General features: G+C 41.5%; 2 protein-coding genes across 3 annotated transcripts; one reads left to right on the top strand and one right to left on the bottom strand.

Annotated features, from left to right (window-relative positions):
- Positions 1-413: 413 nt before the first annotated feature.
- SIAH1 (siah E3 ubiquitin protein ligase 1) lies at positions 414-21,003 on the bottom strand. 2 transcript variants are annotated; one of them, XM_056501033.1, is made up of 2 exons: positions 20,823-21,003; positions 414-3,762 (listed from the first exon to the last, which is right to left on the bottom strand). In XM_056501033.1, the coding sequence occupies exon 2, from the start codon at positions 3,758-3,760 to the stop codon at positions 2,912-2,914; it is 849 nt and encodes a 282-aa protein (XP_056357008.1). In that variant the 5' UTR covers positions 3,761-3,762; positions 20,823-21,003; the 3' UTR covers positions 414-2,911. The 2 variants fall into 2 exon arrangements, with proteins under 2 accessions (XP_056357008.1, XP_056357007.1); XM_056501032.1 differs by lacking the exon at positions 20,823-21,003 and adding an exon at positions 6,786-7,068.
- LOC130258037 (translation initiation factor IF-2-like) lies at positions 20,343-23,851 on the top strand. The gene is made up of 3 exons (XM_056501052.1): positions 20,343-20,769; positions 20,856-21,535; positions 22,712-23,851. Exons 1-3 carry the CDS (start codon positions 20,343-20,345, stop codon positions 22,772-22,774), a joined length of 1,170 nt encoding a protein of 389 aa, XP_056357027.1. The 3' UTR covers positions 22,775-23,851.
- Positions 23,852-26,356: the final 2,505 nt, after the last annotated feature.

Below are 26,356 nucleotides of genomic sequence, written 5' to 3'. Positions count from 1 at the left end.
GTAACAGCAGTGGTAGCTCCTTTCCTCTATCCACAGTATAAACTGCTATAGATAGTAACTATCCCACTCAAACAATTCCTGCTTTAATCACAGCAGCTTGGAAATGATTCTGGATAAAACAACAGAACAGGCAGCAATACAAAACCATTCACCTGCTTTAATTTTAACACACTACTGCAAACAAGAACTAGCAGGAACTGTCACAACAGAATAAAAATATTTACATCCACATTTGTCAAACATTTTAAGGCCTTTTTTTTTAAAGGGCAATGAAAAACCATGGAGGTAGTGCTAGCAGACAAATGCAAGATCTACTGTATTTCATCTTTTAGAGACAAATTTGAATAATCCTTCCCAATACAGCAAAGTAAAACAGCACTTTCTAAAATAAATAGCTAGTGTTAAGACAATGCCAGGCTTTAATACACCATTTATTTTAGATAAGGTAGTAAACTGTACAGATTCCTAATATGATTCCTTTTTTCATACATAACAGTGTAGTTGACTTACCAGATCCTCCCACTCGTTAGGCTTTTAATGCTTTTGAGGATCTGGGCCTAAGGGTAATTTCATAATTCCATCTGATGATGGACAGGAAAGTTTTTATACAATTATTTAACACCAAATGGAGCAATACTAATTTACATTACAGTAAGTCAGCATACAGTAGTTATGCTATAGCTCTTGTCCTCAGTGAAACATGAACCAACCTGTCTGAGCACAGCAGGCAGCTTCTAGAGCTCACTGCAAAGGCCATTCCTGAGGGCCCCTTCCAGAGCACAGCCCTGCCCTCCAGCCCACTGCACCTAAATCCAATCACTGCAGCTCAGCACAAGGGTTCAGGGGTGACAGTGCTCCTGGGGACACAGCAGTGACCAGCCCTGCACAGCCTCTCAGGGCAGGGGCAGCGGGGCCACACACGTTCCCCAGCACCTTCCCTTAGCACAACCAGAGCTGGAATGGCTCAGCCCAGCCAGGAGGCACCAGGGGGCAAGGGACACATGGGCTCCTCTAAAAAGAGTACTTAGCCAACTTTCTGTTAAAGACAAACTGCAGGTAAATGTAGACAAGCTTAATTAGGTGAGAATAATTACTGAATTTGAAAAACTGCAAACAGTTGGCTGTATATTCAAAAGGAAAAAAAATGATAGATTGCAGGAGTTTTGGAAGCATTTATCTACTGTCACAAGGTACATCTTTTAAATTACATCTGTGCACAGTTCAAACAGTCTTAAGTATCAAATTTTCAGAGTGAAACTTTTACTACATGAAGCCAACTATTTCTGTAGTATTTTATTAATCCAACCCAATGGATTTTATGTTCCTTACCTGCAGAACTACTTACCTCATCATGCATCAAAAACAGTAAAAACAAGAGTTGTCTTAACAGATCAACTTCTTGTAAGAAAGTTAAGCCAGTGCACAGTAAATAAACGGTATTTTAATGTGTTACAAAAGTAGTCAATAGCCAGAGCAGCTCCCCGACACGGCCGCTACCACTCGCACTGACAAAGATTTTTCTTCCTGCTCCAGGTGGAAGCGCTGTTCCCTGCTCGTGTCTGTGTCTGTTTTGTAACACAAATCCCGTTTACATTCGTGGTTCAGGTTAGCACATACAGGCAGTCTGCATAAAGCCCAGTATCCTTCCAAAGCCTTTAGGGCTGGTCAGTCACACCTGGAAGAGATTTATCTGCACTGTCATGTGGATCATGTCACCAAAATGAGATACAAAATTCAGACAGTTGCTTTAGTAACAACCAAAAGACATGAAGACAAGAAACTGAGCAAGAGCATCAATGTGTCAAACTTTGAGCTAAAGCAAAAAGCAGAAGTTGGCTGTGTTTTTTCCATTTGCCATGTAATCTTTTAATGACAAATATAAAAAGACTGAAAACATCTCACTCCGACTGCCTTTTTTTTTTAGACAAATGGTATGCTTTTATAATTACAAATATTGTGTAATACAATACTTTCTTTGTACTGCAAACCAGTAAATACAAGGATGCAATCAATTTTCTAAGCATCTCTAAATTTGAAATGTGAATTACTGGTTTTTTTTTAGAATTTGGAACATTCTTAATAATTGTTCATTTTTGTTAGAAGGTAACTCAAAGTACAACAACATTTAGATCTGTTTTTAAAGGAGCTGTCTTTCCTGACACATCTTTGAACATAAGCACTCCTTTCGAGTTCAGTACATTCACAAATAGCTCAATTAAGAACAGTATCACCAATGAATTGACTACTGGAAAGAGACAAAATTTACCAAACATACAGAAATATAAGTTTTACCATAGCAATTATGCATATCAAAAGATGACACCTGTAATTAATTTTAAAAAGATACAAAAAAGAGAAAAACCTGAATTACAGAAAAGAAAGTCATATTTATTTAATGAAAAACTAGAAGTTAATAAAAATTAGCAAATACACAAAAAATATACACAAACAGCAGCAATACTATGTAGTGACTTACAAAGGGGGGATGGGGAGGAGGGGAAGCAGCGGCCAGAGACCAGACCGCTCAACATGGCTTGTCAGTCAAAGGGGGAGGAAAAAAACACAAACAAAAACACGAAACAGTATCCTTTTCAACAGTACAATCAATCTACAAACAAGTTTTTAGAATTATTTTACAACATTTCCTGTAGAATCAATTCTTAATACAAAAGATGCCCATTTTGGGTGTATATATATTTTCAGTGGTTTACTGTTGACTTATTTTAAATATATTAGTTACTACATGCAACTGCTTCCTGTAATTTAACAGCCTTTCCTTTTATTTACCTTCATTTATGTCTACCCTCCATCTACCAAATAATTTGTCTGACAGTCAAAGATGGTTACCCTATTTCTGCTAAATTAAATGCAATGGTTTTAAACACTGGCCTGAAGAGGTTTGATTGCCGTTTCAACACATGGATATAGTTACGTTGATGCCTAAATTGCCATTTTCTGCGAAGAGCTGTGCAATGCTGGTGTCAAAGACTAGACAGTCACTATTCATAATGGCTGTTGCAATTCCCTCATGAATGGATCGAGGAGTAGCTTCCCAAGTCAATCGCCGCCTATGCCCGTTTAGCTCGAGTCGATAAGCAAAGTTTTCTGCTTGCTTGCGTGTTCCTATCAGCTGTACAATTGCAAAGAACTGCTGGTGACCATCATATTTTTCCTGTTTCTCCAACACTAGCATGAAATGAAAGCCAAAACAAGACTGCATCATAACCCAGTCAACAGCACCAGGAAGATTAATGTCCGTGGCCAGGAACACTATATCTTCTCCCTGCAGCGTCGTAATTGACTTATGCTGATGCATCAGGTGCGGCATTACAGCATCCAGCGAGCCTTGCCATTTACATGAAGCACCGGGACAGGGACAGGAGTAAGGCCTAAACTCACACAGCTCCTCGTGGTCTGCTTTTTCTGTGTGTGGCAAAGTTATCTCGCAGCCGGAAGAGGCATATTTACATGGGAATAGTACGGAATTGGCAACTTTCTCCATAGCCAGGTTACGGATGGAGCCCAGCGGGCCTCGGCAAGTGGGGCAGCACGTGAGTTTGGGGCGACAGTTGCTACAGACCAGATGGCCACTCTGACACTGCAGGATGGGTGGCAGCACATAGTCAAAGCACACGGGACACTCGAAGAGACTGGCCAAGTCATTGTTGGAAGCTGTGGTGCCCGTCAGCGCGGGCACCCTCTGCGATGGCGTGCACTTGGAGGTACCTGTGGGTAGTGCTGTGGCGGTCTGACGGCTCATTTCTGCAACACAACAGAGAACACACAGTTCACATCTAACCACACCTCACTGCTCTGCATAGAACATTTCCTGACTCACTGAGAAGTTTCAAGAGACAGTAACATACAAATGAAAGCATCCCCCCCATGTAATACAAACAGCATATATGCTACGTGTAGATCAGTTGTACACATACGGTACAGACACTTGCATGACATGGAAAATGAAAAAGTGAAGAAGTTCTGCTCATAGTTCTAAAGTGGCATTTACCTACTGGAAACTGCAAGGCAGAGGAATAAAGACATGCTAAAAACAAGAATTTTGTTATTGTTGGTTTGTTTTTTTGTGTGTATCAACTCTGTGTTTAATTGACTGTGAGGCACTGTGTGTATCAATTCTAAGCTGCTGTCTATGAGAAAAGAGGCGTTTTTAATAAAAAAAAAAAACTATCTTCTGGATGTGACTTTCTCAGTAATCCTATTTACAGTGCAATTTAAAAAAAAAAAAATGAAAACACAGCTCAGACAATTACTACCCTGTTTTTTTCCCAGGATAGGACAGTGACTCTTCACTTTCATTACTCTGATACTGAGGCCCATGCCTTGTAAAGCACTGCTTCAGCTTCCTTAACTAAACCATTTGTGAGGATACCAGAAAAAAGACCCCAAAGCAATTACTTTGTTTAGTTTCCTGAGTAAGACTAAAAATTCAAACTTCACTTGTTAAATTTGAGAATTCATTTTACCATATAAATACTCAGACACTTGCAGTCCCTTGGAAAGACCTTCTTGATGAAGTCCTGTTCAGTGCAGCTCCCCCTGAAGTTGTGTCCTCTCCAATGTCCCCAGAGAAAGGTGACAGCTGTCTGACCAAACAACTTACTCGAGCATTCCACAGATGTGGAACAAGTACCAACCATATTTCTTAACATGTTATGTTTTCCTGTACTCCTTACTCTCCTCCTCCTTGTGGAAAAGGAATTATTAGTACTATCTGAAAAAATAAACACAGTTTTGAAGAAATAAACCATACCTTTGTAGGTAAAGGGCAGTTAAATAAAATGCTATCCAAAATTGGCTTCTGTTACACAGTACAATTCTCAGCCACCCTAAGTGCCTCTCTGCGAGTACAACCAGCTCTGGATCTGTCACGTACATATAAAGCTCTCAAAATAAACCTCATCTTTAATCTCCTTGCTATTTGACATGGGAATATTAGGCAATAGGCAAGCTTCCCATATTTAGCATCATTTCACCCACAAACTTACTCATACTTGGACCAGACAGCTCAGAGCAGCATACTGTGCATGCTTTTGCAAGACATGCACTGTTCAGAGCACAACACAGAGGAACTAAGAGATTCCAACTTCAAAATGACTTAGTCCTTGACATTCAAAAAGTAATGTGAGACAAGTCCAAATTCCTCTATAAAAGTACTTCTCCCCAGAGCTAGAAAAGTGTGAGTGTCTAGGATTTGATACTCAGTCAGTAATTTTATAAGTCTCACAAACTCACTGACAGCATCTTCTCAACCCACCAAACTCTCTTACTCCATCTCAGGCTTGGTGGTCTAGAAATACCCAATTCCCATGTTTGAGAAAAACACCCATGCAGCAGTTTTCAGTGGTGGGCCATAAGTGATACTGTAGAAATATGACAAGAATGTTTGTGTATTTTGGCTGTATCTTCCTACCGTGAGGCATTCCAGCTTAGATGAGAAGTTTAGGATGTCTGTGACAAATCAAGCATGTTTCCTGGGGAAGTGATGCTGCACCAGTGAAGGAACTGGAGCAGCAAGGCCTCTGCCAGCTGCACTGCTTGGTGTCCCCAGCAGCTGCAGGTGGGGGGCACCCTGCAGTTCTGTGCTCCAGAACAAACCAGGACAGGGGAGAACCAACACTGATCACACCGTTCACTTGGGAAGAGCATGGAAATAACAAGCATATTCATATGTAAAATTCTGGAAGTGTTTCCCTTCAAACATTGCAAACACACACATTTCAGAAAAGTCTGTGTGCTTCCTCTTGCCTGACCCTGCATGTCCTGATGCAGGGATCCCCTGTAACCTGCAGATAATGCTGGTGAAAACCACTGCGTCAGACCAGTTCCCTGGGCAGCCTGACTAGCTGGGTGAGCTCTGCTGTCTTTAATTACACCTCACTGAGCCCATGCAACAGTTAAATGAAGCAACCTACAAACTTTGTGAAAGACCTTGTGCACAGATGCACTTCTCACTTGAGCTTTCCAAGGTACGGAAGCACTGGAGAACAGAACTGCGTTACCAGTGCTCCTTGTGAGCAGCCTTCAAACACACCTTCCACAGCTCACAGGAGCAGGGAATGGAAACCAGCAAGAATCTCTGAACCAGACCACTGAGATTAGCATGAAGGAAAGACACTGGCTAAGGATATAAACCGCAATTTACCAAGCCTAAACCTGCCCAAAGCCTACATTTTCTTCACTCTTGTTAACACAAAGGTGAATAATACATCTTTTATGGCCATCTCAAAGTTACAAGTTAATCACAAGTAAAAGTTTTCACAGTGGAATACATTTAGCCCACCTAACTATGAAAAATATACAATTACAAACCAAGGAAAAACAACTACAGAACTAAAGTTTAATGTTTCAAACCCCTTACTACAGGTAAAAACCCCTATATGCAATATTTTCTATTTCATTATCTTTATTTGCACACACTAGGAACAAGTTTTTAAGCAACAGCGACAAACTGAGGAACATTAACTTGTCATTTTCAAGAGTATTAGATCTTTTAACTCCAATTATCGAAAAGACTGAATATATTCAAAAACATTTACCCAACGGTAGGAGTGAAGAAGGGGAAACGCATATTGAGATTTTCTAGTCCTAAATCAAGAAAAACTGTTCTTGGTAACACAGAACGCACCGACCTGTTGCTAAAAGCATTCTCGACACTGTTCTGGGAAAGGTGACATGCACAGGCTACCGACACCTCCCGCGGGACACACCGGCTCCCACAAGCCCAGCTTTAAATACTGCGCAGAAGGCAATTTAAACGGCGCTACCTTTCCCCTTGCAGGTTTTACTCCCCGGCAAGCACGCAGACCAGACGCCCTTCCAGGAGTAGGGCCCGCTGGAGGCAGCTCTGCCCGTCATGGGGCGCGGAGGAGCTCATGGCGTGTCCGCGCAGCACAGACGGGCTCGGGGCGCGGGCCGGGCCGTGACCGCGCCGCAAGCCCCCGGCGGGCCCCGCGCCGCGCCCGGATGGCACCGCCCCGGGCGGGGCCCACCGCCCCCATGCGGGCCGCGCTCCGGCCCCGCGCCCCAAAATGGTTCCCCGAGCTTCCCCGGCACCGCCGGCCCGGGACGGCCCCGCCCCGCCCCGCCCGCCGCTGCCGCCGGGAGAGGACGCGGCTCGCCCCGCCCTTCCCGCGGAACCGGGGTCCGGCCCCGCCCCAGCACGGGCCGCGACCCGGCCCCGCCGCCCCACGCGGCCCGGGGCCGCCCCGCACACGCAGCTCCTCCCCATGCCCGCGGTCCGCACCAGCAGCCGGCTGTGCCTCGCACGTGCGCACGGAGAAAGCCCTCCGCTTCTCCCGAAATAACTGCTTGGAAAGAGCTACAGCTTCCATTCAAAACTCTTACAAGACATGAAAATCACTTCCTCCTACCTATTTCAAGGATATTCCTCAGATGAGCATTTTTCACTGTGGATCTGTAAAGTCCTATTCAACAGGAATTTACTCCATTTAATAATATTCGATTAAGCATAATCTTAAGGAAATGATCACAGAACTACAACAATGTGGCGTATTTATCTACTTGGACCATTAAAAAATTAGAACACTTAAAAGGATGAAGCAGTTGGAAACCAAGTCAACACGCTTGCATGATGCATACACTTTGCTCAGAAAAGCCTTAGACATTATGGAACACTGCTGTAATGATGGTAAGATCATGGAGGTACAAGTTTCAGTGGAGACAATAGAACAAACACACTGAAATAAACCGTTGTGGTCACATAAAAAGTAAGGCTACAATATCTGAGTAAAGGAAATTATCTTTAAAAATGCTTTCCTACTATCTGAAATCCACATCCTCTTCAAGAAGACTTGTATCAGCACTGTAATACCTGCAAATGCTGCCCAATTGCTATAAAAAACCCCTGCCCAATCCACACATTGCTTCAGTCTCACCCACAAACGTGCAATATCCCACCAGGTAAGAGTCAAGAAAGTTTACAGGCAGAACAGAAAAGCTGAAGAAAAACTGCACAGAAACAACTTTTGAGAAACTAAGAGCGCGTTGTGAGGTGCGTGGAACATGCCGTAAGCTCTCTCTCGTGTGACACCTCTGGGTGTCCCCAGGGCACACCCACAGCCCCCGGACAGCTTACAGCTGCTGCTGCCGTGTGCTTTGTTTCGCTCAGCACAGTGCCTCGGGGACAAAGCCTTTGGCACCCGCACACAGAACCCAAATACTGTGGGAATGGGAAGACACAACCAATCCACTGGTTTTTTTAAAAAGCTCTGCTGAGGCACAGGCACACAAGTAGTCTGAAGAAGTTGAAAAAGATGGTGTGCCTCGTGCCACAGAATTAACAACGGTAAATAGGACTGGACTGATACTCCTCCAGCTTCTCACCTTACCAAGGTGTTAGCTCCAGACACATTCTAGAAATCACATTTGTGCTTCACTGGAACACAGGGCACCTTTGACAAATTCAGCTTAGCATCATCCACTACTCTCATATCAAATCTGCTCTAATATCCTCACCCATATCAAATAGATTAGACTTGAATTTAGCATTTTAGTTTCCTTTTGAAAGGGTAACTGAACACTAGTTTGGGGGGACAAACACACAAAAGTTCTGTATAATCATCTTAATAGCTGGAAGGGAAAAAGTTTCATATAAGAGTGATAATTTATCACAATTGTCTGTATGGATGCAATAAAGTATTTTTTTCTATAACATTTCAAAACTGAGTTCAGGGACTTGGATTCAAAATGCACTTCAATACATTACAGCCACCAACAAAGTAATAGAAAATCTTTTAACTTTTCCAACTGTACAATCATATTTGAGACTAAGACTCTTTTACACAGAGTACTGTTAGAGAGCACTGGAAATGAGAACAGGATGAAGTTGTGAAAAACACTGACAAGTTACTTTTTTCAATGTGACACAAGAGAAAGAATGTCAAAACCCAAAAGTTAAATGAAAGGTTGAAAATACTAGTTAAACAAAATATATCAGAGAAAAGTTTGCCAGTATTTTTGAAGACACTAGTATTTTTAATTTTATTTTATTTAAAAGACCTTTTAGGGCCCAAGGTTTTTCCGTGTACAGTCTATCAGTTTCTCTTTCCCAGCTCTTGGGAGATGTTGGATCCCAAGGGCCTGGCATGGTTAGGATCAAATGCAGACCTGGACAGATGTGCACTCCTGCTCAGACACAGCCTCTGGACCTGCTGGCCTACTTCAAACTTTTAGAAGACAGTTCATGACATAAATTATCAATCAACTACATAATACAATTTAGTCTCTATACACTCTGGTTTTGACTAATGAAACCTTCCAGACACTGTTTTCTTTGGTGCCCTTAACTATGCTATTTGTTATTTCAGACACCTCAGGGCTTCTCTTTTCCTGCCTAACAAGCAAAAGCCAGAACAATCCAATGTAACAGAATACTATAAAATGAAACCAATATAAATACACAAAATTGAGTCGAGACTTTTGATGATTTCCTTTGCCAAAATGTCATCTGTCCAGTTCATCTCTATTTCGTACACAATTAGAGCATTTCCTGCTACCTTGCAGTGACCCAGTCTGCCTGAAACTACAGGTAGCTTTTTTCTTGCACCACAAGACATTCCCTACCAACCCCATTTTCCAGCCACCAGGAAGGGAAATCCCAATATAGTTATATAACCATGGAATTATCTTTGTGGCCATGGCTGCAATGAGCCCCCATGCCCCATGTTTCTGACGTATCCCACACAATCCCCAATGGCCATGGCAGTGCCCATTGAGGCCTTCCCCGAGTTCAGCACACCCTGTGTGGCAGACACAAACACAGCCACAGAAACACCGACAGCATTGTTACATCCACCAAATTAGAGTCATCTAATTCTAACTAAATGCAAAAACTTGACTTTGCTCAGTGCTGTTTGACTTCTGCCTCATCGTTGTCACTCGCTGTTTCTCCTGTGGAGATATGCTGGAATACTCAACATTAGCCCAGGAGAGATTTTTCCCTAGCTGTTGAAGATTTTCTTTCCAACAACTTTATAAGGTAAGATTAGGAAGAAACAGTATCTTGTAGAAGTCATACAATGACCACATCAAAATCACATTAGTAACCAACTACTATGACTGAAGTGTTTAATTTTAAATGCAACAGAGAACTTCATCAATCCCATAACCTGTTATCCAGTCAAACAGAGCTTCAACATCCACCTTTGCACAAAATACAGGAGCCTACGCTGCTATGGAACTCCAGCCTTTTCCAGGAAGACAAGCTGAAGAACAAAGCTCTGCAAAAAAAATCGGATAAACCCCCAAATTTCATCCTGAAGGAAAACTAAAAATGTCTGATCAATAGCCAAAACCTGAATATGAACCACTCACTCTGTACTCTACAGGCAGAGAAGATGCCATCTTTCACACCTTTTATGTAGAATTAAATAAAAAAGCAGATTTCCTTGTAAATTCACAAATCATAAAGCAAAACAGGATGTTTATCTCTTCTGTTTTTTGAGCTTGGAAGGAAAGGGAGGAGGACAGAAAGCAAAAGCTGCAGGAACTATCGAAGAAATTCCTGAAAATTTAAGCTATATTAAAACTAACTAATTAAATACCACTGTGAAAAAGGAAAATTAAATACATTAAATGAATTGGTACAAGTAACAAAATAAAAATTATTGATATTTGTTAATCTAATGTAATAAAAGGGAGTTAAGCCACAAACTAGCTAGTGAAACTATATGCAGCTAAACAAAAATACAGGGAAAAACTACTCTTTAAATACAAATAAAAACCAAACAGTTGCATTAAAAAGATCGTGGACACTCCCACATGGGACTTGACCATATTTTCCCCTTGTCTTGCTGTGACACTGCCAAATCCCACCTAGAAGAGAGGTATGAAGACTGTGATAGAGAAGCACTGCTCCAGGCTGTATCCTACACACTCCTGCACTGCACCTGGTAGTGCTGTCTGACAAGAGCTTCTCTTCCCTCCTTCCCCAGCTCTGTCATCCCCACTGCCAGGATCAGCAGGCAGCAAATGGCCAGAGCCCTCCTTGCCACAGGACACCCAGAGCTGCCCCCACACAGACCCTACAGCACCATAAACCATGGGATGGACCCAACCTGCCACTATGCCCCAAGAACCTTGAGAAACCCAAGGGAGCGTGCCTGTCTGCAGCCTGCTGTGCTCTGTGCACCAGTCTTGAAATTAAGATGGCAGAAACCACAGAATCTAAGAAAATAATGAAAACTTCATATGAAAATACAAATAACTCTATGGAAACTAAAGTAACATGGGAAAGATTTTTATTTTATTTTTAGTAGAATCTAGTTACTGTTCACCATGCACAGAGCACACCGAATTGAGATGTATCAGAATCATCTTTCTACAATTCAGCCTAGCAATATCTATAAATACAGGGAGACAGCTACAATTTTAAAAGTTCTGGATATACAATGCTGCAATAAAAAGTCAGGCACACAGAAGGATCAGTTATAGAATGAACTAGTAAGAGCAGCAGAGAAGAGAAAAGCAAGGTATTTTTCATGCCCTAATACATACTGCCATTCAGAAGTCTCTAAACAGGAAGCACTCAATTGTTCTATAAGGCATCATAGATAGGCTCTGTATACAATTACACTCTATTAGAATTTTTTTAAAAAGGAAAAAAGAGAAAAAAATAACCAACCCCCTCTGTAAACATTAACAGCAAATCCTACCACGTGTGACAATTTGGGGACTATGTTTCTTTCCTCAGTCTGATTTTGAAAACCCTGTACTCTTCAGTGCATGCTGTAATTGCCACTCAATATTGCATCACCATTCCTGTGTCTGTGGCAGACACAGGGAGGAGGGTGTGGCATGGAAGCACCTACCTTAATTCAGTAAGGCTCAGCTAAAAGAAGTACCTGTACTTTGATGTGTCTTCACTTACTAAGTCTTTCTGTGATATCTATTCCAATACAAATTCAAGACCCATTTTATGCTCAGTATTTTTCCTGCATAACTTAACAGTAGAAGGGAGTAGACCATCAAAATAATCAGACCTGATCAAGGAGACCTACAAATACAGACTGCCCTATGGGAGCCTGACCCATGACACAGGAAGCCCCTCTGCAGGAAGTCAGGACAGGATGATGTACATTGACTGCTTTTATAAAGATGCCTCCATCTTCTTCATTGCTTATGTTTGTACATACTTCCATTTTAAATAATCATTTCTTCTTGAGATTTTTCACTTGTTCTGTATTCCTGTATGCAGTCCTGATGACAGTGGAGCCTGTGTAAAGTATGGCAATCTAAACAGGAGGGCAGATATGTAGGAGAGGGCTGAGAGAATCAAGATACTTATTCCAGAGTGCAGACCTTGGTGTTACAAGATATGTCAGGTATGGATCCTACATAAATATATCCAGCATCACAGAACACACTCGAGTGGCACTGGAAGCCTAACACCTCAGAAATTACTTATTTTTCAGAACCTCTAGTACTAAACTACACAAAATCTCTAGTCAATATGAGTGAGAATTTTTACAAATCTGTTTTTTTTAAAATTAATTTAATCTTCAAAAGCAAGAACTTATAACTTTGTCCAATAATGTATTTATTTTATCCAAGACACACACCATAAAGAGAATAAAACAGACAACATTTAAAAGTAAAGGATCGAGTCTGTATTCTTAGAATGTACATTTCTGAATTTTGGAAATAAAATTTTCCTACTCTGCATACTAATTCAAATGGAAAGCCATGGCAAGCTAAGGTGAGCCACAGGGTTTTGTATTCTGTTGATATACTGCAGGTAGAAAGCAGAAATCACTGAATTTAGACTCTAAGCAATATAAGATCTTAGTAAAAGAAGTACAAAATTGCAATGAGATTTCTGCATTTCTGATGGTTCCACACTTTTCAGTACTTCATTTCTTTGAACTCCCATTTTCTGCATGCCTTGTGTTTCTGGAACCTATTCTTTGAAGCCTATGTACCTCCATTAGAACCAATTCTGTTTTATTTCAGTGACTTAGCTTTTCCCCACTTGTCAATTCTGAATCAATTGTTTCTTGTAATATTGTTGCATGAAAATTCAATTGCTACAATAATTAATATTTTTAAAATCATTAAAATGTTAATCAAATTCTCAAACTCGGTTACTGACAACTCTGCAGCCAAGCCTGGTTGCGCTGCTGCAGAGAGCAACAGTTCTACAGCTTCTCATCCAACCCTCAGGTTTAAAATGTAGCTTTAACTCACAAATAAGAGCAGTCTCCAGAAAGTGTCCAACCTGAGCACAGACCAGAGACGGGTGGAGCTGCTGACGTCACAGCCCACCATGTTGCATGAAAAGACTGAGCATTCCTCGAAACCTTCAAAAAAAAAGCCAACCAAACCCAGGATCAGTGGTGCAGAGCACAAGTCTGTGGCAAGGGAGATCTAGTTCCTGTTTTGTCACGAGCTTCTGAGTCACCACAGGCAAATACTTCTGCCTTTCACAGGTTTCTAACTACCACAAGTAGCTGTGAGTCTCACCATTAATGCAAAAAGGAATGAAATGACTTGATAAGGATACCAAGTTAACCCTGTTCGACCCTATTCAAATTTACTTCAGGTTAGTAATAACTGAATATCATTACACACTAAAAGACACTGTTAAATTATTTAACATCTCTGTTTTTACAGTCTGCAATCATCAGACTTCAATCGCTGTTTACTTTCGAACTCCTGCTCACATATGGATAACTGCCCTCTACTCATTCCAGTATTTTGTACATCAAAGAGACAAATTATGGAGACACTGGCAACACTCTTCTCACTAATTCTATTGCATCTAATCTGAAGGCCCTCCTGAGTTTAGGAGAAGTAACCTTTCTTTAGAGGGATCCTTGTATTATCGGAAAAAAATCCCTCAGCCTTTTTTGTGAAGCTCCAGTGCCCAGATTTTCAAGCAAGTTATTTAAATTCAGCAGAAAAAAAAGCTCTTGGGCAAGAGAATTACATGTTCTTTTACTGCCATTAAATTCTGATCAGGTACATCTCAAACGCCAAGTAAAATGTACACACTATTTCACTTATTTGTATTGCTTGGGAATTGCTTCATGGCATACAAAATTAAAATTCTCTCATAATCACTCTGAAGTCAGGTCTGAGTCTGCATCAGAAATTAAAACACAAGATACTAAAAATGGTTTGGAAATGACAGGAGTAGACATTTTTCTGCTACTTCATGTTCTCTTTATCTGCACTTTCTAAATTCAAGACCTATCACTGTCTTTCTCATCAAAATATTGTCCTCTCTTCTGTTACATATTCAAAATCAAAACTTGAGTCTGTTGCAGTGCTGAATCTTGAACACCAACTCTTAGCTGTGAATCACTGTCTAAAGCACAGTTGTAAAATTCAGTACTTTTTAGCCCTTTTCTTTTACACAAGTATTAAAAAACAGATTAGGCTGGAGGATCAAGCATTCAAAAAATGGGAAATAAAAAATTTAAAGTTTTATAGGCAACCTTAAGTCTACTTCCTCATATGCACGTTAAAGAACAGTTTTCAATGAAATCCTCTTTTTCCTACACTCAACTCTATTAGTAGATGAGCCCCTGTACATCCATGGAAGACTTATGACTGTACAAGGAACAACTTTTGCTTAAACAGAACACCTGATTTTAAAACAAAACTGTTCAGGTCAGCAGCTGGTTTTAATATGCACAAAAGTGCTCTTAAAATTACTACTTTACAGGTTCTGCTTTGGAAGAATGTCCATCTCAGCTTCTATTACAGAAGGCATATTTTTTATCTGTTAAATTAGACTTGACCCAGCAAAAACCCACACTAAAATTTCATAGTACACCATCAACATCTGCCAGCCAAATGATTCCCCAGTCACACCTGTGCAACCAGTCTCCAAATTACATCCTTAGTGCACTTGTGCAATCACACAGATATCGGCCACGGAGAGATGAACCCTACACAAATTAACTCCCAACTGTGATGCCTTCATGCACAAAAAGGGGAAACATTCCTGTGAATGAAAGTAGTTTTGTGATTCTAAAGACTCTTCTATAAATACATGTGCATATATATTTCAAAATAAACAGTAATTCATAAACCAAAATATTAGCTGAGCAGAGAATTTTCACAACTTTTGCAAGATGACAATTGTACATGCACCTTGTGAGACAGATAGGAGCAAGACTTAAGGGTCAAATATAGGCTCAAGTGATCAGCTTTAAACAGGAGAAGTTTCTCTTTTACGCCTTTAAGTGGGGCTGTAGAGGTATCGACACAAAAATGCATATCAAAGCATGTTTACCACATGATTACCAAAAGAACATTAGGTAATTTAAGAAAATTGATAAATAAAACTGTAGCAGACCCATGTTGGTAAAAAAAACAAAAAACAAACAAACAAAAAAAACCAAACAAACAAACAAAAAAACCCAACAAAGTAATGAGGTTTCAAAAAAAAAAAAAAAAGAAAAAAAGAGTCCATTTTTACAGAAAGGAATTACAGCCAGTACCTTTCAAAGTAGCAACATGCCATGTCTTAAAGGTTTTTAAATATTTTAATAGCACTTCTAAGAAAACTGCTCAGTTACAATATTTCTTAAGAGCTTTCACACAGAACTACAAGAAAATGGTTTATCTATAGCACAAAGAATGACCCACCAGATACAGGCTCCATGAAATCAGGCACACACACAGAGGATGCTGGAGTGTAATTCCACCATTTCCACAATAGAAAAAAATAGGCTACCACCAACTAAACTGAGTGATTGTACTGCCTCCTTTTTACCCACTGGTCTTCTTTCTCTTTAAGATAATGTATTCAACAAGAGCAGTCTTGCACAAGTACCTGACCACTTCCCCTGGCACCCCAAGAAGCACCAAACCCAAGTGGCAATGGAGGGCCCAGCCATCCTTTCTCAGCCCTGAGCCTGGCCTGGCAGGGACCCGCGGTGTCAGAGGGTGACACCTCCCGCAGCAGGGCTGAACTCCAGGTCCCACGGTGCCGGCTGCCCTGGGAAGGGCACCAGGGAACACCTACCCCTCCTCACAGGCGGGCAGTTTGCAGCTGAACTTGGGACTGAAACTGCTCCCTTTCACATTCCCATCGGTGGCAGCTACACTGCAAGTTAACTCTGCCAGCAGAAACTGTACCTTGGATGTGCCACAGCTTGTGTGCTGCTACATTTTCTATTATTTCTCCTTAACACTGACGTGTTAACAACAACTAACCACATATTCTAGGAAAAACACTGACCTTTGAAAAAAATCATAGGAAAAAAAAACTTTTAAACCCCACTTCAAACTAATACCTACATTACACTTCAGCATGAAGCAACTTGTACCAAGATTTACAAAATAGAAACCTTGTATTGCAGTTGTCATCCCCTTGTAAAATATATAAGACGTATAACTTTCCCTCATGAAAGATCTGTAACGTGGAGCAAACAGAAACAACAAAGATAAGCCTTTTAATACATGTACATTTCTAAGCTAGATGCCAATTCTAAAAATTTTTATGCAATTTATTTTCAAGCTTTCCCTCCTGCAGTTTAACACCAAATTGCTTTAAAATACTCCTAACTCCAGTTAAAGCCTTTGCACAACACATACATTAGCAAAATTTAAAGAAAAAGATACCTTCAACATACTTCATCTGAACACGTATTTGAAAGGAATTCTTAAAGTGTGACATTTTAAATGCTCCTCCTTGACAGCACTAAAAAAAAACCCTTGAAAAGTGACTGTGGTCTTTCTTCAACGACTAAATTACTTTTTGCTCTGTTCAGTACTATGTGAAAGAATTCTACAAAAGAACCTTAAAATATTTAAAGACTTCATGCCACTGTGCTGATTTTGGTTTGGGTAGAGTTCATTTTTTTTGCAGTGGCTGAGCCAGGGCTGTGTTTTGGGTTTTTGCTGGAAGCAGTGCTGATAAATACAGATGGTTTTGCTATTGCTGAGCAGTGCTTGCACACAGTCAAGGCCTTTCCTGCTTCTCACACCACCTAGCAGTGGGGAGGCTGGGGCTGCACACCTTGGGAGGGGACACAGCCAGGACAGGTGACCCCAGCTCACCAGAGGGACATTCCAGACCATCTGGAATCACACTCAGCACATAAAGCTGAGGAAAGAAGAGGAAGGGGCGATGTCTGGAGTGATGGCATTTGTCTCCCCAAGTAAGCACCAAGCACGAATGGAGCCCTGCTTTGCTGGGGATGGCTGAACACCTGCCTTGCTCATGGGAAGTGGTGAAAGAATTCCCTGATTTGCTTTGCTTGTGTGTGCAGCTCTTCCTTTACCTGTCTTTACCTCAATCCAAGAGGGTTTTTTTTTGCTTTTACTCTCTCCTTGATCCCGCAGGTGGGGAAGTGAGAGAGAGAGTCTGTGTGGTACTGAGCTGCCAGCTGGGGTTAAACCACCCCAGCCACACAAACCACACTTCAAAGAACTTCTCTTTCACTTTTAAGGAGTGGATGAGTAATTTTTTTAAACAGCCAAAGTTATCACTACACTCTCCTTGTTTTTCTTCATGTCGAGCAAGGTCATCAATTGCTACAAGAAGAGATAAAAACGTGTTTCTGGATAAGGCAGACCAAAAGGGAAAAGGTCAGCAACTGCCTATAGAGCAATTTACTGCTCCTCTTATATCAACTGCCCTGGAATATATCCATGGTGATTTTATAATTAATTTTCCAGGTGTAAGAGGGAAAATACAGATTTTATCATTTAAGTAACATTTTACTTCCTCCCTGAAAACATAGCCAACCTCACTTTTCATATTCAGCTTCTATAAAGGAAAACAAGTTAAAATCAGAAGTGGACCATTTGGTTAGCTGTAATTATCTAGCACTTTATCTGATTAAAGTACTGTGGAATTAGTAACCAAATCTCTCATTATTCCTATGATAACGCAAAGAATCATCATTTTATACAGTCACTCAAGCAGGCATATATTTATAATAGCTGTCCTGGCCGTTACAGAAGCATGGTATGCAGTTTGGATCAGAATTAGAATCTCTTTCTCTAGGGGCACAAAACTTAAAGATTATTAAATAGGGCATTAATGCTGACTTTTGTCTTCCTTTATTCCACTGTAAAGTTAACAGCTGAACATACCCTGGCATATCAAACAAACGCAGGTCACTGACTTAGGAAGGTTTTTGCTTACAATGCATTTATGTGCTAACAGGAAAATCTCAGGTAAACCTGAAGTCACAACTCATGGTAACAACACAGTATTTACACATATCTCTCAATTTCTAGCCCACAATGTGATACTGTACACAGAAAACACACATCAAAATTACATTTTTATCATGACACTGAACATTTAGGAAAGGAACAGTGCATACACTTTGGAAAAGAGTAACCTCCTTACAACAAGTTTTTCTTACTAATGAAACATTCTTATTAATGAAAACATTTTATTAAGGCAACAACTTGTGTATTCTGTCAAAGCAAAAAAAAAAAAAACAACAACCAAAAATCTCCCACTGTTTTTTTAATTACAACTAGCTTTCACTTTTTAAAATGCTGATTTCCCTTCAAACACCAAAGCAACAGAAAAGCAAAAAATGCAGTAAAAATCACCTGCATCAACAATGTTCATGACATTTAAGACTGAAAACTCTGGAGCTGTGATCCTGAGCTTCAGACATCACGTGATGGCTGAGATGAACTAGAGCCTGCCAGCATCCTCATTTCAGTGGTGCTGCTTTCTGCAGCAGGTAGCACCAATAGCACTGAGCAGGAATTCAGGTAAGCACAGTCAGCAGCTGCAAGCACAGTGCACACTCTGGCTTTCTGCAGACTGGTTACATGCACTACAACTGCAGAACTGAGCTCTTTATATGTGTCAAGAATTTCAAATATCATTCATCTACCTTGACTATTCTGCTTCTATTTAGCTCCTGAAAATAAGATAATCATTAAAGTAAAAAAGACACTAATAATCCATCTGGCAAAACTCAGTCCAGCTTTTAAAGCTGACAGTTACAAGACTAAAAGCACTACTACAGAAGAAAAATAAAAGCAAAGTGATTCTAACTTAAAATTAAGAACATCCTATTTCTAATAGCAGTTGTATGCATTGTCTTCCAGAATGTTTAATCTGAAGACCATAGTTAATAAAACTGTGCTACTTGATTTCTTTGAATTTTCAGACCAGAGTTGCTTCTCTCATGAACATGCTCATGGCTCCTCTTTTCCACATTAGATGGGTGTTTGACATTTGAGCAGGATTTCTTTCTCAAGTCACACTAACCAAAGAGCAGCAACTCTACTCAAACCTAACTATGAAAAATACTCATGCTATTTAAAGTATTTACTTTCCTTAGTTCACACCTACTTAACTGGAGCCACTGAATTTCTGAGCTAACTCCTCTACTATAGTCTAATTGGACTATGGCATTAAAACCTTATTAACAGAAATGGCACATTAACAGTTAAGCTACTTCATCTGGACATGCACTTTTAGGTTAAAAATGCCCATCATTTTATCAGGTTCAGAATTCTTGGGTCACAAGAGATTTATAAAATTGTATCACTGATTGATAAGTCTTACTCTTGTGCTTTCATCTATGATTTTTCACTGCTGTGAAAAGTGCAAAGGCCATTTAAGAACATTAGTTTCCATTGAAATGAATATAATTTCTACCACTCGATTTTTACTTTAGGTATACTCCTCAAGGTTATTCTCTGCAACGAATTAATAGTCCAGAGATCCAAGCTTTACCCTAAAAACCTCTGCATTAGTGTATCGGTACTCCAATAACTCAAATCTTCTTGCAGACCAGCTTGATTAAATCAGGGTTGAGAAGAATCCCTTCCATTTTCCCTCCCCCTCTGGAATGCACCGTGCTAGTCTGACTTGAGAAGGGAGTTAAACACACAACTGAAACTATGTCCTGAGTGTGGAATATCCCATGTCCTTTATGACCTAGTCCAATTAGCTATGAGCTTCCTAACAGACACTCAAGTGCCACGTTAAACAAATTAAATCACTTTATCTATCTATTTAGACTATAAGTAGCCTGCTCATTACAGAGACAAGGCAATATTCACCCAGACTGGTTGAAAAGGAGGGCACAAGGAGAATACTGGAGAAATATTGCATTAATATAAGCACAAAATAAAAGTGGCACCAGCTCACCACTGGAAAAGAAACTTGGTTCTTCTCCTGAAGAAATACTTAAGATGCCTTGCCTTTCACTACAAACGCTGTTGTCCTTTTAAAACCGTGGAGAAGGGGAAAGCATGAAGGTCCCCAGCCCTTTAATCTTTAAGGGGAAGCCACAGTATGGGCAAAAATCTCCTTCCCTCTTTGCTCTCACCGGATTAGGTAAGAGCCAGCAGCCCACCCGGTAATGTCAGCGAGGGGCACCCACGGCCCATTTAGCTCGGCAGCCCGTTCCCGCGGGGCCGGGCCCGCCGGGAGCTCGCCGGGGCCAGGCCGCCTCCCGGGCCGCGCCGAGCCCGCGGCGCTCCCCGAGCACAAAGCGCGGCGGGGCCGAGGCCGAGCCCACAAAGGGGCAGCCCTGGGCCGGGCGGCGCAGGCCCCGGGCCGGGCCGGGCCGCGCCGCCGCCGCGCCTGCACACAATGGCCCGGCGGAAGGGCTCGGGCCGCCGCTCCCCGCAGGCCCCGCCGCGCCCCGCTCCCCCGAGCCGCGGCCGCCGCACAGCACCGCCCGCCCGGGCCGCGCTTAGGCCGCGCCGGGGCCTTGTCCCGAGGCCGCCCCGCCACCGCGCCGGGGCCTCCAGCGGGCGGCGGCGGGGCCCCGGCGGGGGCTGAGGGCCGGACCGGGCGAGCCGCTCCCGCCTCCCCTCGCGCTCCCCACGGCGCTCACCTGTGGGCGCCGGGCAGGGCGGGACCCGCTGAGGCGGCCTTGGCTCCCCCGATGGCGGCTCCGTGCGGGCCGACTGCGCTGCGCCGCTCCGGCCGAGACGCTCCGTGCGCGGCCTGAGCCCACCGCGCGCTCCCCGCCTCCCTCGCTCGCTCGCTCGCTCCCTCGCTCCCTGCGCCGCGGGCACGCGCCGGCTGCGCCCGAGCTATCCTACCGCCGCCTCCGCGCGCGCGCGCGCTCCACGGGCGCGCTCCCGCCAGCGCCCCCCCTCCCGCGCACGCGCACCGCGCCGCCCCGCGCGCGGCCGGGAACAAAGGCCGCGCTGCGCTCCGCGCTGCCCCGAGCGCTGCCGTGCCCGCCCGGCGCTGAGCCCGGCCCGGCGCTATGCCCGGCTCTCACCTGGGCCGCCCCACGGCCGCGCCGGCCCCTCTCAGCCCCGAGCCCCGCGCGCTGCCGCGGCCCTGGCAGCCCCGCCGTGCCCGGGCGGCGGGAGCGCCCCTGCGCCGGCAGCGAGGGTCGGGCACCGCGGCATCCGCAGGCTCCGCGCCTGGCGCCACGCGGGAACTGTCACGAGTGCTCGGGATTGTGTTCTAAAAAATGAAAGGGGCCTCTCGCAGAGAGACCGGGAACGTCCAGCACGGGGGCATTCTGATGGTTTTAATGGACTGCGAAAAACCCCTCCTCCAGTCTCTGTTCAAAGACTTCGCCTAATTCAGGTTAGGTCCCCATGCAGCAATGCCCTAAATACAAATGTAACTTTCAGCACATAAACTGGATGAAATAAATGTAATTACCATTGTGCTTACATCTGCTTTGTTGGATTAGGACCATGCTCATCTACTGAAGCTATTCAGAGGTTTGCCAGAGGAGAGACACTGTTTATTTTGTTTTCAGTAAAATATTTAAAAATATGTATTTGCTATCTTATTTCCATTTTTTGAATGACTGAAGCATTTTCTTGGCCAGTTTAATTGATTATCCAGATGGTTCTCAGTATCCTCCTCATTCCTTTTGATGACCAGTAAAGCACTTCTTTTTGTATTACATTCCTATGTTGAATCTGCCAAGTCTCCTATTCAGAGAATTTTGTGATTAATTTTAAGGCAGATTCTCAGAAATACATCACTATAGTGATGCAGTGCACTATGTACCAAATGCACTCTTTAAGAATCCTCCCAAGTATAGATAATATCAATTATTTATTGTCAAAACGATGGCCAACTACAGGAGTTTAACTTCTTTGCACATGATTTTTCCCTGCACACCTTGTAGGGATGCAGTTGTTATTAAGCCTTTTGCTTCAAGTATTCATGAGGGGTGATACACATGGCAATGACTGCCAACTCATAGTTGGGCTGACTTATTGAACACTTAAAGAGATATGATTAAGTAAAATATTTTTGTCCTGGATAGAAAGGACACAATCCTGAAGCAACATATTTTCATTATTAAAGTTTTTTTTCCCCACCTTAAATTTTAGTACAGAGTAGGGCTAATCATTTGATGTATTTTTAAACATATGGAGGTCTATTCACCAGTGGAACTTCGCAAAAAGGTACCAGAGAGAACAAGGAAAAAAACAGCTATAATAGTAGCAGTTCGTATTTTTAGTGATGAGAACCAGGATACTTATCAGTTCCGGTAATCTGTGTGGTTTTGTACAAAGTATCTCTGTGGTTAACACTTTGATCCTGGAAACACACTTTTGCTAAAAAAAGACAAGTTGGCAGTCTCACAGTCCTGTATCAGATCGATGCATTGCTGGTTGGCCACTATTCAACAACAGCATACAAACAAACACTTGCTTTTCCCTGAGTAAAACTAGTTTCTTGAGCAGTGAAAGTAATTAAACCCTGTTTCTAAAGGGATTTTCTTCTCTGACCTTGCCACAGGAACCTCCCAATTCATTCCCCCTGCAATGCCTGCAGCTCGCCCACCTGCCTCAACCCCAGTGACACCACAGCTCACTTCTGCCTGTGACTGCAGAGGGAACACCCAACGCAGCTGCTGTGCTTATACCACTGCTCCTTCACCCAGCTCACAGCTTCCAGCTCTTCCAGCACACCAGAGTCATCAGCAGCACCAACACTTATCTTAGTTTTCCTCCTCTATGCATCATTATGTTTTGCAAGGAAATTCCAGGAACTTCAGAGTCTTTGAGACTCATTCCTCCCTCAAACTGGGGCGTCTTGAGCCCACAGGATCATGAGTTAGTAGTGAGGGATGCCTGGAACAGACCCCATGGCAAGGTGGCACAGCTTCATCACTGTAGGAAATGAGGGCTAAAAGGGCTCAAAGATGCATCATCTACTCCATGTTCCTGCTGCAAGGTAGGATCAGCTATGCCTTTGTTGTTTCTACCAGGTGTTTGTTTAAGCAGCTCATAAAAGTCCTCGCACAGCAGAAATGTTTAAACCTCTTCTGATGTTTGCCTGTCCTTACCATTACATTGGTTCTCCCATTATATATAGATTTATAATCTAAATCTCTCATTATAATTTCAGCTCATTCTTGAAACACTTCTGTGAATACTGACACACTTTTTTTAAACTTTCCTGTTTTTGAATACTTTCCTCTTCAGTCCATTACATCAATTCCTTTCCATCTATAGATCACCACTGTAAGGCCTCTGATCGTTCTTGGTTTTGTTCTCTGCATACTCTGTAACTACTTCTTTCATTATTTTTGACCATAGGTCTGGCAACTGGGCAGAGCACTCCATCTGAGGCCCTTCTAAATGCTGAGTAATAAAGGCTGCCTATGGGGAAGCCATTAAATTAGCAGTATCTGCTAACAGAATAATTTCAAACTGAAGTCAGTAGTTTTAACATGAAGTTTTACTAATTTATTGACATTACTTTTGTGTGCATTGTTTACTAGAAATGTACCTACTGTCAGTGTGGAAATATATAATACTACTGTCCTTGAAGTTATAAGGGTATGTTGTCCCATAGTTGAATGGCCTTACTGTGTTTCCTTATTTGACAATAATGTCTGTAAATCTTAATTTCATTTTACCTAATAAAATACTATTTCTCTCCTCTAAATTTCAGATTTCCTCATTCTTAAAAGCCCTATTATTTCACATCCATTTAGTAAAAGGGATAAACTGGTTCACACTTACTTATGTAAGTTACTGTAGCATTTTACTAAGTTCATACATTATTATAGGACACATGACTTTTTATGTGAAAAGTCATTGGTGATTATTTTATGTTTCTATAAAATCCATTTTTGTTTCACGAATGAGGAAAGCATGAGCAACACATAGCAGCTTTCTCTTGAGATGAAACATGATTATCAGAGGATAAAATGGCTACTCAAATTTGGTTTCTGATTTGATTTCTTAGGCAGAAACACTACTTCTCATCAGTCAGAGTAACACACAGTCCTGGGAGCTAAGTGCCAACGCCCTAAGCAAAGCACCCAAACATAAACTCATTTCTAAGCTTGTCTGTAACAACACTGAAGCGAGGAAAAATACACATGCTTAAGTGATTTTTCTACTTACAGCTTTTCAAAGTCTCTAAAAGTAATGAATTCATTTTTATAATGAATTCATTTTTACCCAGTGTCCTATTCTACTTTTTTATTATATGTCAAAATAAGAACATTGGAGCCATTAAGAAAACTGAGTACAGAGTGTCCAACAAAACACACTTATTTTTGAGACTTGCCTAATTGAAGTACCCAAAGGTAACAGTACACTAATTAAAAATTAGTGATTACACATATTACAAAAAGACATCTACGATCTCTACTGATCTCTTCATTCTGCAGTGGGATGAGTTTGGGAGTGTTAATTTATATTCTTCACTGCCCTGGCTGTTAAACATCAGTATTCCCAAACAGTTTATTTAGGGACCTTCTGGCAGCAAGAAAGTGAAAGAACAAACTTGCACAAGAAAGCATGGCTACTTAAAACAGTTAATTAAAAAAGAAACTTATTTTTACAGAGAAACATCGATACCTGTTTCATACGTGTGCTTGATCTACACATTTTCCATAGCAATAAAATGCTGAGCTAACAAAAACTCCACAAAAAAAGCAATTTTGGTATAAACTGTTGAACTAAACCTAGTTTGTAGGAAGGCAATGATCATCTCTGAAACGTGTGATATCCCACTCTTGACCTGCACAGCCTTGGGCATGCACAGGATTGTTGTCTCCATTAATTTTATTGATAAATACTTCACATGACAAAAGTCTTGGGGATTTTTTCCTGCAAGGCTACCTTTAACATCTGCAGTATTCAAGCGATTCCCTTGAATTTGGTTTCCCCTAAAATAGGGAACAAACAAAACTTTGAGAAGTAAGACCTAAAGTTTCAGAAGGCAAATAGAATCACAGTCTTAGTATTTTAAATAATAAATGTTTCATTTGGAAGCTCATGTTATGTTAGACTTGTTGGATTTGATGGTCCTGATGTATCAGCTGAGGTCATTGAGCTCCACAGAAATATTTCTGCTCAACTTATTTCTAGGCAATTATTACCTTAGTTTTAGAAGGGATGCAAGTGACTGTGTGCCAGTATGGAACATAATTAATCTAAATATTGTTTTAAAACAAGCTCTCATTTTGAAGGCAGCAGGAGTACACTCTAAGCCACAGAAAGAGCCAGCCATCCTGAAGATCAGTAAGAATCCAAGGAGAGGCTGAGGACCATCAAGTTATTTTGCAAAAATCCATAACCAGTCATTAGACAAAATAAAATTCCAATCAGCCTTGACCTATTTTAGATTCCAGATAACTAAATTAAAAAGCCTTTAAAACCAATTAAAATCTGAATAATCCAGATCTTACTATGTAAATACGCAGTTTTCATTTAAATTCTTCTGAGTAAAAAATCAGATGTGTAATTATATGGAACAAAATAGCATTGGAGAAATTCTGTGGTCACATGATACTGTGTGGAAATCAGTTTATAACTACATGTCAATTCATTAGGCCAAATACATGATAAAAAACTGATTTTAAAATAGTGAAAAACATATGTAATAACTTCTCCATTTTTGAAATTTCCATGTCTGTAAGACTGAACAGGGTTTTTTTTGAGGATTTTCTTTTGGTAAGCTTCTTAGGAGGTTATGGCTGGATGGAAGAAATTAGTCTTGCATCATGCCATGAAGAACAACAATACTAGCCAGTCATATGTAATTAGAAACAATAGAAAGTCATCCATTAAACAGGTTGTTTTGTTTGGTGGATATTTTTTGTTGTTGTTTTGTTTTATATCTGGGACTATTACCAGGTGTGAATTACTTTGACAGGTGATCTCTATATGCAAATAATCAGGTGCTAGCTAAAGCCTAAACATTATATAAAAAGTCCTGTACCAGACCCAGCACAGCTTTAGTTTAATACAGAAACAAACAGCAAACAGTGTATGGAAACTCCTGTAGCTGGCATAAATAAGTTAATTTGCTGAGGTGTAGTTCCATACCAAGCACATAAAAGGTAGTTTTTCTCTAAATGGTTAAAGGTTGTTTCATTATACTGTTGTTCATTGTTCAGGCTAAGAGCCAACATTTTGAGCC

Source organism: Oenanthe melanoleuca, chromosome 11 (assembly GCF_029582105.1).
Source record: "Oenanthe melanoleuca isolate GR-GAL-2019-014 chromosome 11, OMel1.0, whole genome shotgun sequence".
Lineage (NCBI taxonomy): Eukaryota > Metazoa > Chordata > Aves > Passeriformes > Muscicapidae > Oenanthe > Oenanthe melanoleuca.
The sequence above is the reverse complement of the archived record's forward strand: the minus strand, read 5'-3'. Positions and strand labels throughout refer to the sequence as shown.

Excerpts from the sequence above, each read along its gene's own strand:
- SIAH1 (XM_056501032.1), bottom strand. The coding sequence starts at position 6,876 with ATGACGGGCAGAGCTGCCTCCAGCGGGCCCTACTCCTGGAAGGGCGTC. Across the intron at positions 3,763-6,785 it reads TAAAACCTGCAAGGGGAAAG|AAATGAGCCGTCAGACCGCC; the intron begins GTAGCGCCGTTT and ends GTTGTGTTGCAG.
- LOC130258037 (XM_056501052.1), top strand. The coding sequence starts at position 20,343 with ATGTCAGCGAGGGGCACCCACGGCCCATTTAGCTCGGCAGCCCGTTCC. Across the intron at positions 20,770-20,855 it reads GGCCCCGGCGGGGGCTGAGG|GCGGCCTTGGCTCCCCCGAT; the intron begins GCCGGACCGGGC and ends GGACCCGCTGAG. Across the intron at positions 21,536-22,711 it reads AAAGACTTCGCCTAATTCAG|GAACCTCCCAATTCATTCCC; the intron begins GTTAGGTCCCCA and ends ACCTTGCCACAG.